The sequence below is a fragment of the Pseudorca crassidens genome, chromosome 18 (assembly GCF_039906515.1).
Source record: "Pseudorca crassidens isolate mPseCra1 chromosome 18, mPseCra1.hap1, whole genome shotgun sequence".
Taxonomy (NCBI): domain Eukaryota; kingdom Metazoa; phylum Chordata; class Mammalia; order Artiodactyla; family Delphinidae; genus Pseudorca; species Pseudorca crassidens.
The window spans coordinates 62276984-62292895 of NC_090313.1; the positions used below are offsets into that span (position 1 = coordinate 62276984).

Here is a 15912-nt window from a genome sequence, read left to right on the forward strand (position 1 = left end):
AACAATTTTGATTGTCTTTATAATTAGTTGTGTATCTGTAATACTAAGTCAGTATCTTAATGTACTTTTTAAAAATACACTTTGGGCTTCCCTGGTGGCGCAATGGTTGAGAGTCCGCCTGCCGATGCAGGGGACACGGGTTCATGCCCCGGTCCGGAAGGATCCCACATGCCACGGAGCCGCTGGGCCCATGAGCCATGGCCGCTGAGCCTGTGCATCCGGAGCCTGTGCTCCGCAACGGGAGAGGCCACAACAGTGAGAGGCCCGTGTACCGAAAAAAAAAAAAAATACACTTTCTTCTTTTTAGAAAACTTACAGATTTACAGAAAAATTGATAGTACAGAGAGTTCTCATATTCTCTGCACCCAGTTCTGCCTGTGATTAAAATCTTACATTTGGCTGGTACATTTGTTACAATTAATGAACCATTATTGACCCATTATAATTAACTGAAGTCCATAGTTTATTCTTATTTCCTTACTTTATGTCTTTTTCTATTCCAGGATCCCATCCAGGATACATTACATTTACTTATGTCTCCTTAGGGTCCTTTTGCATATGACAGTTTCTCAGACTTCCCTTGTTTTTGTAAGATTTTGTATCCAAGTGTTTGTAAGATGCCCCTTCATTGGACTTTCTTGACTGATTTTTGTTTTTCTCGCGATTAGACTGGGGTAGTGGATTCTGGGGAGGAAGACCATAGAGGTAAAGTGTCAGTTTTATGAAATGATATCAAGGGCGCATGTTACCAACATGATTTCTCACCTGCTGTTGTTGAGCTAGATCACCTGGCTGACATAGTGTTAAGTGGCTTCTCCACTGTAAATTACTACTCTCTTTTTTTCTCCCTTTCTCAACTATACTCTTTGACAGGAATTCACTGTGTGTAGCCCATACTTAAGGAACATGAATTTATGCTCCTCCTCTTTGAGAACAGAATATTTACATTAATTTTTCAGAATTCTTCTGCAAGGGAGATTTGTTTCCTTTCCCCAGTATATGTTTTATTCAATCATTTATTTACATCAGTATGGATTCATGGATACTTACTGTATACTTTGGGTTATAAGCCAGTACTGTTTCATTTTGTTCTTCAAATTGTCCCAGGATTAGGCATTTGGAGCCCTTTCGGTCAGCTTCCTGTCTCTTTGACATACCCCCATCAATGTAGGTGGTTTTTGTTTTGTTCTTTGTTTTTAGCACTTCCTTATTTTCTGGTACTATATGATGCTCCAGGCTCATCTTGTATATTGGCATAGTCCTAGAATGAGCCATTTCTTGAATGAGCCCTCCTGGTTCCTTTTATTGGAGAATGGTATTACAAACTAAGATCTGGGCAGTAGGTATATTCATTTGTTATTGGGTTGTCTTGCTTCTGGCCCTCTCAGCTGACAGAGCAAAGTATATATAAATATAATTGTATATACACATATCTATAAATATTTCTATATGTAACCATCTGTATCTGTATTGAGCTAAACATGAGTTTATACTGATGTTTCTGGCTCTAATCCATTACCACATGGATTATTCTAGCTTACTCTCCTTGCTTATCTATAAATTCCCATTATCTGTTATCCATTTATTTAATTGCTCAATTCTAGTATATGTGTATAGCAGTATCAGAAGTACTGTAAACTTATTCCCAGGTGTGACACCTCAGTGCTTGTGCAACTTCCTTTTGCCTGTAGTTTTACAGAGTCCATTTATTTCCAAAGTTATTTAGGTCAGCACCTTTTCCACTCAGCCCTTCAGAGAGGTTGTGTATACATTCCTTCCTGGGATCCCTGATCTCTTAAATGATATTTTAAAATTTGCATACATTAAGCTTCACTCTTTGTGCTTTCAAGTTCTATAGGTTTTGACGAATGCATAATGTCATGTATACACCACTACAGTATCATACAGAATAGTTTCACCACCCTTTAACATACTTGTAATATGCGGATTGTTTACAGATTGTAGTACTAATTTCACTGGACAGTTATCTAGGCCAGCGGTTTCAAACTTTCTTTTGGTCTCAGGACTACTTTATACTCTTAAAAGTGTTTAAAACCCCTAACAGCTTTTGTTTATGTGGATAATATCTATTCATATTTACTATATTAGAAAACTGAGAAGCTTCAAAAATGGTAATTGGCTTATTTTTTTAAAATAATAAACCCAGCATGTTAACAAATTACATTTTTGTGAGACATAACTATTTTCTGAAATGAAAATAATTAGTGAGAAAACCATTGTTTTATATTTTTACAAATCTCTTTAATAGTTGGCTTAATAGAAGAGAGATTCTCAGATCTCCTTCTGCATTCAGTCTGTTGTGATATGTTGCTTTGGTGTAAATGTATAAAGAAAATGAAGCTTCACACAGACAAGAAGTTGGAAAAAGGAAGAATATTTTAATAGCCTCTCAGATAATTATGGATATTTTTCTTTGATACAACTACAAAACTCAACAAGTAGTCATTCCTTCAAGGTTAGTTATAGTGTGGAATCTGAATTCTTATCAGTGAGCTTTTTTTTACACTGTTACATTAAAAATCCATTGGTTTGTCTTGCACTTTGATGGGCCTTTTACACATGTATGATTTTATAACATCATGCATTGGCCACTTGGAAAACATTGGTTCAATGAATTATGCAGATTTTTCCAAATGTTGACACATTTAATCATACAGTATTTAAAAATTACATTTGTTAATATTGCTACCAATCTCATCAAAAAGTGATTAGTTATTGAGAAGCTCTCAAGCTTACCATGGCAGATGCAAGTTTTCTAAATTTTCAGTTTCAACTTGATAACTTGAATTTTTCATTAGCAACAAATGCTGTTACTTTTGTCCTTCAAGTGATAGGCTCCCTTTATTCATGTTTGAGAAAATGTGTACCAAACACCCAAGTTGGAAAAAAACAATTTTTATTAGTGGTTCTTTTAAGGAAAAATGGTTTTCTATGAAAAAAAAAAAAACCCAGCTAGTTTAGCTTACAACTCAAACAATCTCCCTAGTGCTTTTCCTTGAAACAGCCATTGTACTGTGGTAATTATTATTTTTTTTGGTAATTATTTATGTTGCTTTATCAAAGACCTTCTTAAGTGAAATTGGTGGTAAATAATAATAATGACTTACTAGTAGTTCGGTGCAACTGCCTTGATTCACACTAAGGCTCCAACATTTTTACTCACCAGTGCTTTTGAACCATCAGTTAATGTCAATATAGGGAAGAAAAGGGCAAATAATGTCTTGATATTACTATTAAAATAGTTTGACCTAGCGTATTGTCTGAAAGGATTTGGGAACTCCCAGGAGTTCATAGACTACAGTTTGCTGATAACAGGCTCAAAGGTGTCCAGAGATTCTCTGTACCAATGTCCTGAAGCTCTTCAAGTGATGGATGGAGAAATATAGATATATACATGTACACATACCTAGGTCATTATCGATGTATTTAGTAAGCACTCCATGTTGATGTTCTACAGAAGACCCTCTTCTCATTCTACAGATTCTCTCTAATCACATCTATTTTGTGGCTTTAGCAAGAATTTGTGTGCTATTGACTCCAAAATTTGTATATCTGGATCAGATCTTACCCTGGAGCCTGTGCATCCAGTTTACTCACCCTACTTGAATTTCTCACTTGTCTCTCTACCTTTATTCCCTATCGCAGTGGATACCATTATTATACATATGGTTGCCTGAGTCAGAAATATAGAAATCATTCTTGTCTCGTCCCTCTTCCCACTGCCACTTTAGTGATTTTTTAGAAGCAAAATTAGTAACATAATAAGATGCTTAAACCTCTTGAGTGGCTCCCTATAGACTTCCATATAAAAATAAAGTTGCTTAGCATGGCACTCAAGGCTATGTCAGCCCCTATCTGTCTCTAAAACATAATTTCTCATTCCTTTTGTCCTTTCACATTGCATTTTTTTCAAATGTTGAAACCTTTGTCTGAACTGTGCTATGGGGAAAAAGGAAAAGTAGGCTTAGTCTTGTGTAGTACACATCAGGCCAGAGAGTTAACAGGGAAACAGCACCCCTCCTGAGGCTTCTATGGTAGCAGCAGCCCTAATTAGCCAGAGGTCCCCCTTTGGTTAGATGACTGCCAGGGAGAGTTGGGACTCTGAGTCCTAAGCCTCTTTTGAAGAATCTCACTCCATTACCAACTTGGAGGTTCTGGGTTTAATTTTTAATATTAAGGAAAATGTATTTTTTGTAAACTTACTACGCTGTCTGCTCATTAATCCTCCCAATGGCTTCTCAAGTGACCTTTCTACAGTGCAGTTACTGTTATGTTTCTCCTTTGCTTAAGGCCCTATTCATTTTAAACATTTTATACATTAATTTTATATATTTTATAAATAATTTGTGTTTAACATTTTAGGTATTTTTTGTTACTTTTATTTTTATTTGTTTATTTATTTTTGCGGTATGAGGGCCTCTCACTGTTGTGGCCCCTCTCCCGTTGTGGAGCACAGGCTCCGGATGCACAGGCTCAGCGGCCATGGCTCGTGGGCCCAGCCGCTCCGCAGCATGTGGGATCTTCCCGGACTGGGGCACGAACCCGTGTCCCCTGCATCGGAAGGCGGACTCTCAACCACTGCGCCACCAGGGAAGCCCCTGTTACTTTTAAACATGGTGTAAGATTTGACTTTCGCCAATTTATTTTAATTGCATTTCTCGTATTTCTGTTTTCAGCTTTGAAAGGATGATTTCGCTAGAAAATTTTTAAGGTGTTAGCTTGCTGGGCATCTGAAATGTTGGCTTATCTATATAACTTTATCTATAAAAGCTTTAAACATATTTTGCCTCCTGTAAGTGTGAACAAAAAATGTTACCTGCCATTTCAGTAAACAGCGAATATTGCCTGCCATCAAGCCATCATCCACTGCATCTGCCCCCAGCAGCACGCCCTGAGGGGAATTCAGAGTGTAGAAAAACCGGATACTAGTCCTAGATAGTTAAGATGCATGTCTGAGGAATAACTTCAATGAGCCCAAACTCTTGCATCTCCCCAGACACAGAAAAGCACTAAAATCATTAAACTGAGATGTCTGTCTTTTGTGATTAGCAGTAGTCTTTTGATGTTTGACTACATGTTTTATTACCACCACCCCCCAGCCCCCACTCCCCCCAGCAAAAAACTTCTGTATATCCTGGCTCCTCCCTTACCTCTTCAGAGAAGTTCCTCAGAGCTGTCTGAGAGGCTGTTTCCCAGGCTGTGGTCCTCAGTAGTTTGCCAAATAAAACATAATGTGCAACTTGTTTGTGCGTTTTTCTTTCAGTCAACATAATTATTAAAAAGTTACTATCAAAGATAGTTTTTAAAGCATTATTGTTAGACATTTAGTTATTTCAACAATTGTTGAGATGTTTCCTTCTGGAACCCTCCACTTCCATACTCAATGGAGGTTATGTCCTTGAAACTTTTAAAATGAATGTGTCTATAAATACACCCACTCCCACCCCTAGAATGAAGTCATTCCTGCTGTTTTCCAGTCAAGAAATAGTGTCACTACACAGAAAGAAAAATAAATTGTTTAGGCATTTAAAGTTAAAAAAAAAAAGTGTCACTGAAGTTTTCAACACATTTTTTTTTAATTATCACATTTAATTATCACATTTCAACACATTTTTTTAATTATAAAAAAATATTTTTAATTATTTTTTTTAATTTTTTAATTATTATTTAATTAGAAATAAGTGAGATACCCAGGTCATATTTTTTGCTTGTAGGTCGTTGTAAAGAAACAGTGACCAAAATCTTTTTCTTCAAGGAAAGTAATAGGCCAGTTAAATTTTGATTTTTATTTAGAAACCAAGTATATTTTTAATAACATGTGCCTTAGGAAAATTATGTCTACTGAGCTCTTAGGCTATTATTTTTTCTTTAGGTGATGCGAAAACTTTCTGGATGGAGCTAGAAGATGATGGGAAAGTGGATTTCATATTTGAACAAGTGCAAAATGTGCTGCAGTCACTGAAACGAAAGATCAAAGATGGATCTGCCACAAATAAAGGTATGAAGCAATAAAAACGTTCAGTACATTTAATGCTGAATATTACCCACTGATAATATAATATAATTCTGTTTCCAGTATTGCTGCTTCTTTTGTTTTTTAAGAACCTAACATCAGTTCTACCTGCTTTTTGTGTGTGTGTGTGTGTCCTGCTTCTATAAACACTTGTTTTTACCATACTGTGGACATTTTGTAAAACTGGATGAAGCTGGTTACTTTGAATAATAGCTGCTGAATTTATCTCTATTTATCTCAGGCTACCTTCTTCTCCCTCATTTTATCTTTTTTTTGGGGAATGTATTGCAAAACTCATTGTAGAACATTTGGTACATATAGAAGAATATAACAGAAATTATGTATTACCCAATCATTCAGAGATAACTTATTTTCTTTAATATAAAAGTAAATATATAAATATATTTTGCCTGCTTTAAACAGAACTTGCCTTAGTAGTCTTCAGAAAGCAAACCTTGCGTTCTACATAGGCAGTCAGTTCAGTCATCCCAGTATTTTTTCTGCTTCTTTGTCTTCAACCTAAGTGGTTGTAGAACATAGACTTTTATATGGAAATTTCCTTCATTCCATCAGAACATATGATTTTTAAGCAAAATCTCCCCTGACTATCCTTTATTTTTCCCCAGGATATTCTTAATACTTTATGGATGTTCTTATGACATTAATCTATGATGTGCTTGTCCACAAAATTAATAGTATTTTTCATTTTAATATTCCTTCTCATTCCTTCATGAATCAGATATATCTAGGTTTGAATCCAGTTCTGCCACTTCCTAGCTTATTGACCTGGAATAAACAGCTTAACCACTAGGCCTTAATTTCTTTGTCTTTAATGTATTTAGTAGATAATCATAAGAACCTCTTAGAGGAGTTGTGAAGATTGAATGAGATAAAATATGTAAATTGCCTAGTACAGTAGCTGACATCTTGAGTGAAGGTGATACTGCTGCTGATTGTTTTCATTCTTTTTTCCTTTCCTTAACAGAATACATCCAAGCAATGATTCTAGTGAAGGAAGCAACTATAAATAATAATTCAACTTTGATAAGGGGTATGTACATTTCTAATCCCAATCTAGAATATTCTCTGCTGTTTTCTTGCTTTGAAGCAAGCCAGCCTTAATTATGTCAAGTTAACTGAAGACAGTTTAAAAATAAAACTGTAAGATCCATATATGGAAATCAGTTTCCCTAGTAAACAAAAAGTCCTACCCTATAGGAAATGCATACTCTACTAAACCTCTCCGGGAAGAATTGTATCTCTTTTTCAAAAACGCTTCTACTATAAGAAGGGCAAATAGAATTCCAAGACTCCACACCACTATAAACCTATTGATACTTTGTGTAAAGAACAATACTAAAAGGCACATTCTGGTATAGATAAATTGATGGAAATTTTTTTCATTTCTAGATTATTATTAGACCATCAGTCTAACAAATTTATTTTAGAAGTAATTGAACAAAGATAATGTACCAGGATTATAAAAAGAAAAATTGAAAAGTTATTTTAGATAAATAACAAGTCCTGTATAGCACAGGGAACTATATTCAATATCCTATAATAAACCATAATGGAGAAGAATATGAAAAAATATGTGTGTGTGTATATATTTTTATATATATATATATATATATCTGAATCATTTTGCTGTACACCAGAAACTAACACAACATTATAGATCAACTGTATGTCAATTAAAATTTTTTTTAATTAAAAAGCAAGTTATTTTATCAGAATCACTGTCCTATAAATCTTAGACTATCATTAATTTGCTAAAGTGTTGAGGAGGTACATTTACTAAATTTTAATTAATATTGGTAAATATTTCAACAAATTATAATTATTTTAACTCATAATTTGGAACCATAAGGTTTTAAATCTCTGAAAAATGGCTTAACATCATCAGTTTAGTTTTATTGATTGATTGATTATTGATTGCTGTGCCGAGGCATGCGGGATCTTCGTTCCCTGACCAGGGATTGAACCCATGCCACAGCAGTGGAAAAGAGGAGTCTTAACCACTGGACCACCAGGGAAGTCCCAAGTTTATTTTAAAGAAAGCTTTTGTTATTCAAAAGTATTTTCAATTTCAGTAGCTAATGTACAGTTTTAGAACAGTAGATTCTTTAAGAAAACAGTCTTTCAGTATCCTTCAATAGCACTTGGAATCAACACATCCTTAAGGGATTACATTTGCTTTGCAAGAGAAGCTTTTAAATGCAGGAGGTGGTAAGAGGAATTAATTCTAAGCAACTTTTTTTTTTTTCTTTCTGAAACAATCTTTCCCACTAAAAGAATATAGGTTGGGTTTTGTTTTGATTCTTTTTTTTTTTTTTTTTTCCTGCGGTACGCGGGCCTCTCACCGCCGCGGCCTCTCCTGTTGCGGAGCACAGGCTCCGGACGCGCAGGCTCAGCAGCCATGGCTCACGGGCCCAGCCGCTCCGCGGCATGTGGGATCCTCCGGGACCGGGGCACGAGCACGCGTCCCCTGCACCGGCAGGCGGACCCTCAACCACTGCGCCACCAGGAAAGCCCTGTTTTGGTTCTTTTAAAGTAAAGATTTCATCAATAGAAATACTGAGTACTATAGTTTCATATTTTTATATATAGTTCATCTTAAGTGTAACAAATTTATCAAAATAAAAGTATATGTTTGCTAGTGGTAGAGCAATGTTTTAAAAGTAATTGGGGAGTTACGTAATTGACATTGCTAGCATATGTACGGATTAAACACTTTCTAGTAATAAAGATTCATGTTAGTATTTATATTAAAAGGAATACTGAGACTGGGGGAAACAAAAGGACTTGGTGTTGAGGTCAAAACAAGCCATCCCAGATCCAGCCTGAATTCTCCAAACCACTAATTACCTTTAATTTTCTTTGATTGTGTATAATTCTGTAAATATCTGCTGTATCCCCATACAAAGACTTGGATACTGTTTTCTTGAAAGAAATTATTATTTCTCCTTTCTCCCCTTATCTAATAGTTAATTTAAAATCTCCATGTTTTTTAGTAAATCTTATTTCTAACTATGCTTATATTTATTTGTTTTGTTCCTATTTGTTAATATGGCTTTATATGGCTCATTCAAAGAAATTAGCTGGGAAATTCTTAACTTGTTAAACTTATTTAATTTTTAATCAGTTATTATATTATTTACTCAGCTCTCTTCCACTATCAGATTTTAAATCTTCTTTTTTCACCTGTATAACTAAAGAGGGTTTTTTATGCTAATTAGCCAAGGATGACCTTGGATTATAAGTTAAACTATTCTTTTATTTACTTAAACTTTTTTTTTCTTTTTAATAAGAGTGGTGTGCACTAAAGGACCAATGCAAGTTAATAATCTAAGGCAGGATGAGAATCACTTTTTTTCTTAAGGTCCACTACTACATAGGAAGAAGCACAATTAAAAACAATTTTTTAAAGCCAAACATAGACTATTCTACGTATCCATTTTTTTCAAAACAGGAGCAGGAAATCTATAACTTTTTCATTAAATACATAGCTTATTTCTATAGTGAAGTCATGTTAGAAAGAATAGATGAACTTGAAAAAGAAGAGACAACAAATGAGATGAAATTAAGTGTGGAAAGATATAGGAGAAACTAAGAGAAATATGAAAATACAAATGGAAAGACAAAAAGAGATACCCAGATACCTCCCTCTCTCCCCCAAAAGTAGATAGTAATAGAATAATGAGAAAACAAAAGATACATAAACTTTCAATTTTGTGACCTTAATAGAGCCTTTAAGAGTTATGTTTTTTTGTAAAATACAAGCAGAAATAGGGTTACTTGATGTTTCACTTTAAAGGTTGATTAAAATTCAGATAAAGTTCGGCCAAACTACAATTTCTGCAGTAGAAATCTCTTCTATCCTAAGTCTTTTATTTTATCCTATCTTATTTTCTTAATGTTTTTGAAAATGTTGACACCTAATTTTTTGGCTCAATCTTGAAATCGTAATATGTTTTCAGATTTAAGGCCTATATATATAGTCAATAAAGATACTATTTAGATTTTACAGTGAGTGATTTTTAACTTGGCATTCTTGTTAAGTTTGTAATTTTTTCATGTAGATCATACGTCTGTGACCCAGAATGCACAGGAAAACAAATCAAGTTCATTGCCCTCTACATCACATGAAGACTCCTTTCCAGAAGACTATACCTCTCTGTATGTATATAAGTTAAATTTATTTATGTCATTAATGCTTTTGCTCCCAAAAAAGGATTTACTGTTGCTAATCATTTGACGTAAGAGTAGATAAAATATATAAAAAAGGATGCTTTCCCATCAAAAGTTTTAAAAGTTGTGTATTTTATGTACATCAGACTTGTCAAGAGCTGGGAAATCAGTTGGCATTCTGTGAAGCCATGTTCTGCCTTGTAGTTCAAGGTGTCTAATGACAAAACAGTTCTCAAGCCAGATAAAAACAGAGAAGCCCCTATAGTGACTGATAGAAGTAGTCACTATCATCAGTTTACCCCTACCCAGAGACTGGCAGAAAGATGCAGACAATACCAGATAACCCTGCTTTACCTACGTATCCGTTGTTTACTTACAGCATTTTTGTGTTTTTGCAGGGTCAGTAACTAGATCTACAGCACTGTGCATAGGATTGGTTTTCTTTATTTTTGTTTTTTTCCAGTAAAGTATCTTCATACATGTAAGAAAGTTGATCTTCCTCCCCACAAAATTGGATTGAAATTAGGTTACTTAACTCCTGAGATTTGTAGTAGGTTGGTTTTCTTTCATTTGTTTTATGAAATGAAGCTTAGATAAGAAAAGAATCATTTCTTTTTTTTTTTAAATTAATTTTTAGGAAAAGAATCACTTCTGAGGTTCGTATCAGTATTTCATTTCCATGTTTTTCTAACTTTTCTTTATAAATATAAAAAGATTTTTTCCTTTGTTAATTGCCTGATAACTTGAGCCTTACACCTCTTGATTTTTATTAAATTAGTCACCAGAAGAGTACTTGTAAGCCAGCTTAGCTAACTTTCTTGAAACCCTAAATTCCAAATTACAGATTTTACCAGCATGTTTACTCCTACATTTTAGTCGTAAGTAGTTCTAATTGTCTATTGTTCCAGTAATGACTAACTTAGAGCTGTACTTATTGTCACATGAGGAAATTACATAAAAATACATTGTAAACTGTAAATTACTGTACAAATTTTAGTTTTTATTTAAGAACTAATGATAGCTTATATACAATTTTCTCTCTCGCATATACCCTAAGTTAATCCCTTCATATTCAGAGAAGAACTTTTTGAATCTTCAAATTGTATTTCATATTCCCCTTCCCCCAAAATAGGGGAAATCAAATGATGACATTTGTAGAAAAGAATGCCACAGAACCCAGTTTGGAACATAATTTAGTTGGTTACATCAAGCTGAAAAGGGAAATGAAACATTCAGTTTACTGGTTGTACAACACTGTAGCTATATAAATTACTTGAGAGTAAATTAGCCTATATCAAAACAAAGAACAAAGCTGTGAGAGCCTAAGAGAATTTATTACAGTGAATACTGAGTGAAACCAAACAAAGGGATCTATATCTTAGGTAGACAAGTAAATAGTACTGCTTATAGTTCAGAATACATTATAATGAAAAAGTGGTAGAAAGGAACTTGGCACTTAATAATAGGGGAAAAGCAATTCCAGGCACAGGCTTCAAAAAACAAGGAAATATTGGATACCTAAATAAATAAATAAATAAAAACAGAAATGTATTATAGTAGACTAGGCTAAAGAAGATAGAAGTTAAATGGAAGAACAAAACAAAAAGTACATTATAGAATATATTTCTTACTATGGGATGTACCCCCAGCATGTTTCAAAAATACTAAAACAGACTGAAGTTATTTAAGGGAAAACATAACCTTACCTCATTTTTTCTGCTTTTTTTCCCCCCTCATTTTTAATGTATTAGGTGCTACTGCATTGTAGTCCATGGGTGGTGATGGATTTGCATTGATCTTTGAGCTGCATTCTCATCAACTATTTTTTGCTACCTTTTTGAGAAATCTTAAAGATTGAAAACATAAAAAGGGAGATGGCAGAAACCCATACTCACACCATCCAGAATTAACAGCTATTAACCTTTCATTGTATTTGCTTCCAGTCTCTTTTTTAAAAAGAAAACAAAACACTATAATCTCTTTGAGCCATACCTAACTTCTCACCATGACAAAGTTCCGTTGCCCTCTCTGCTTCTCTAGGAGCAGTCACTATCATCAGTTATTTTTCTAGTTCATTTTTTAATATTTATATAGCCATAAATAATATATAGTGCTATTATAGTTTTTAAATTTTACATAAATATTCATATATGTACCTTCTTACTTGTTTTACTCAGCATTAGTTTTTTGAAAGTTTTTTTTTAAATTTAATTTATTTATTTTAATTTTTTTGTCTGCGTTGGGTCTTCATTGCTGTGGGCGGGCTTTCTCTAGTTGCGGCGCAAGTGGGGGCTATTCTTCGTTGCGGTGCGTGGGCTTCTGATTGCGGTGGCTTCTCTTGTTGCAGAGCACAGGCTCTAGGCATGCAGGCTTCAGTAGTTGCAGCACATGGGCTCAGTAGTTGTGACTCGCAGGCTCTAGAGCACAGGCTCAGTAGTTGTGGCGCACGGGCTTAGTTGCTCCGCGGCATGTGGGATCTTCCCAGGCCAGGGCTCGAACCTGTGTCCCCTGTACTGGCAGGCAGATTCCTAACCACTGTGCCACCAGGGAAGTCCCTACTCAGCATTAGTTTTGAGATCTAATCATGTTGCTTCTGTGTTATAGATCTATTTCATCTCCTTGTTTGGATTTCCATCATGTGAGAATACATTTTATTAATTCCATTCCTTTAAGGATGGATAATTAGATTGTTCCAAATATTTACTGTTACAAATAGTAGTGCAGTGATCAGTTTTATCCCAGCCTTTCTTTTAAGAAAGTATTCATTGTGAAAGTCAATTAAGGAAATTAAAGGTATAGTCTGGGATCTTTAAGATTACCCCAAATCAGGACTTCCCTGGTGGCGCAGTGGTTAGGAATCCGCCTGCCAATGCAGGGTACCCAGGTTCGAGCCCTGATCCGGGAAGTTCCCACATGCTGCGGAACAACTAAGCCCGTGCGCCATAGCTACTGAGCCTGAGAAGTCCTCACACCTCAACGAAGAGTAGCCCCCGCTCGTTGCGGTGAGAGAAAGACCGCGCAGCAATGAAGAGCCAATGCAGCCATAAATAAATAAATTTATTTTTTAAAAAAAAAGATTACCCAAAATGTAGAAGAAAAGGGCAAATGAGTGAGAAAAAGAAGAGAATGATGAATAATGTTCTCAAAAAAGAAACTATTAGCAGAAAACCAACAATTTTAGTGAACACTGTAAAGTATTTTCAGAATCATCCATATGTTATAATGCTCTTTACAAAATGTTAAGAATTTCAAGCTAAGGCGACAGAGTTAGGACCAATGTGCTGCTGCTTACAAAGGCAGTGCAGGAAATCACAATGTCTAAACTAGGATTCAGAATTGTTCCAGCAGCTAGAAAATGAAAATACATATATTTTCCATTAAAAAATTTGGTACTTAAATAAATATGAAATGCAGATGTTCTCAATATATTAAAAAATAATGTAAACTTGCCTAACAGAATCATTGCTTTTGGAAAAATCTGCCCTGTTTTTTCTGAACTAGAACAAACAAATGAACAAAAACACAAGAAGCTAGAATAAGTGAAGCAGAAGCAATAGTCAAAGAAGGTAACTTCTGAGTATAAGGAAATATCAAGTCTGGAGGCAAAAGGTTTTACCAAATACCACAGAAATGAAAATTACTAATAGACAAGTATTGATTTTTAAAAAGTTTTAATATCAGTCTTAAAGTATAAATATCTTACAAGTATCAAAACAAACAAAAAAAGCCAACAAAACAGCAAAAATCAGGCTAGCACCTTTGCAAAAGCTCAGAAAACATCTATATACATAACCTTCTGGGAAATTTTCTCAAAAATCCTCTTGCTGACCAAAAGAGGAGTCAGAATGTATAAGATATAGTATTTAAGAAATGGCAGTGGCATAGAAACCATCTAAATATAGAGTTAACTATAATAAAGATGAGTCCTTAAACTAGAGACAATGGAGGCCCTGCATGGTATGCAAAGTTTTATGTTTATAGTGTATTTCTAGAGAGGGTTCATAGCTTTCATCGGATTGTCAAAGGGTTTATGGCCCTAAAAAGTTTAAAATATCACTATTGTGGATATGGAGCTTCTAAATAAAATTTTAGCAATTCTAATCCAGAGAAATATTAATGAGATGACTTAGAATTTACACTAGTCAAGCAAGAATGATTTAGTATTAGGAAATATATTATTTTACAGAAGTAAACCACAGGAAAAAAAAGCTTATCTTAAGATGCCAAAAGACTTTTAAAAGTAATATGAACCATTAGAAATAGAACTTTTTTTTTAATTTTTGAATTTTATTAATTTTTTTATACATTATGTTCTTATTATTTATCTGTTTTATACATATTAGTGTATATATGTCAATCCCAATCTCCCAATTCATCCCACCCCCACAGCTTCCCCCCTTGGTGTCCATACGTTTGTTCTCTACATCTGTGTGTCTATTTCTGCCCTGCAAACCGGTTCATCTGTACCATTTTGAAGAATTTTTTCTTAATGTGGGAGAGAATATGTTTCTTAAACCAGCATCCCTGTCCTATATACTGGTGAAACTTAGAGACATTTCCTTTAAATAAAGATTAAGACAGAAGTGCCTGCTATCATAATTGTTATTCAGTATTTTTATGGAAATTCTAGCCAGTATAATAGAATGTAAAAGAAAATATGATTATTGAAATGTACAAAGTAAAATTATTTGTAGATAGTCTTATCCTTCTAGAAAATCTAAGATGCAAGTGTAAAATTATTAAGCTAAAACGAGGGTTTAGTGACATAGTCACATAAAATAAAAATATGAAACTCTATACCTTTAGAAAATATGAAATTAAGTCCCCATTCACAACACCAGAAAGTAAAATAAATGAGACTAATTACAAGAAGTATATACCTGAGGAAAATTAATTCTAAAGATTTTAATGAATGGATAAACTTACTATGTGCCTGGATGGGAAAACTGCATATTGTAAAAATGGTAATTCTTCCCAAATTAATTTATAGATTTAATTTCATATGAAATCCAAGCATTTGGATTTTTTTTAACTTGGCGAGCCATTATAAATTTAATCTCAAAAGATAAAAAAATCAGAAAACACCTAGAACATGTTTAAAAGGCAAAATAGTGAGGAAGGACTTGCCCTGAGAAATATCAAAATGTTCCATCATAGTATGGAAAACAATGTTATATTGGTATAAGAATTAACAGTTCGATCAAAAGGCAGAATAAGTCTAGAAAATAAGAGGACATTTTTATGTATTTCTAAGAACTTGAGATATGATTAAGCTAGTAAGTCAAAAGTCAGAAGGTGAAAGAAGGAGGTATTCAGTAAAAGACTCTGGAACAATTGGATATCATTTGGAGAATTTAAGTTAGATCTTCGTGTTACGTCAAAATAAATTCCAGATGAAACTGGACTCTCAAACCATAGAAAAATTAATTATAAAATTAGAACCCTAAAAAACAGAAAAATAATAAATATTAGATATCTTTCTATAACATTATGTGTCATGGCATTATTCATAATATTGTTTATACTTTATTATAAATACTTAGTTCACTGCCTAGAATGTAAGCTCCTTGAGATCACAGAGCTCTCATCTTTTTTTCCGTAGCACCTGGCACATAGCAGGCACTCAAGAAATCGTTGATGGAAGAATGAATGAATGAATGAATGAATGAACGAACGAATGAACAAGC

At 34.1% G+C, this 15912-nt stretch overlaps 1 protein-coding gene across 7 annotated transcripts in view; it reads left to right on the forward strand.

The window, feature by feature from the left end:
* SETDB2 (SET domain bifurcated histone lysine methyltransferase 2) overlaps positions 1 to 15912 on the forward strand; it is an 81127-nt gene that overhangs the window by 6781 nt on the left and 58434 nt on the right. For all 7 annotated transcript variants that reach the window (XM_067713932.1, XM_067713933.1, XM_067713931.1 and 4 more), the window contains 3 exons: positions 5894 to 6019; positions 7020 to 7085; positions 10117 to 10213. In XM_067713932.1, coding sequence (XP_067570033.1) covers positions 5894 to 6019; positions 7020 to 7085; positions 10117 to 10213 — 289 coding nt within the window. The remainder of the gene's footprint in view (positions 1 to 5893; positions 6020 to 7019; positions 7086 to 10116; positions 10214 to 15912) is intronic.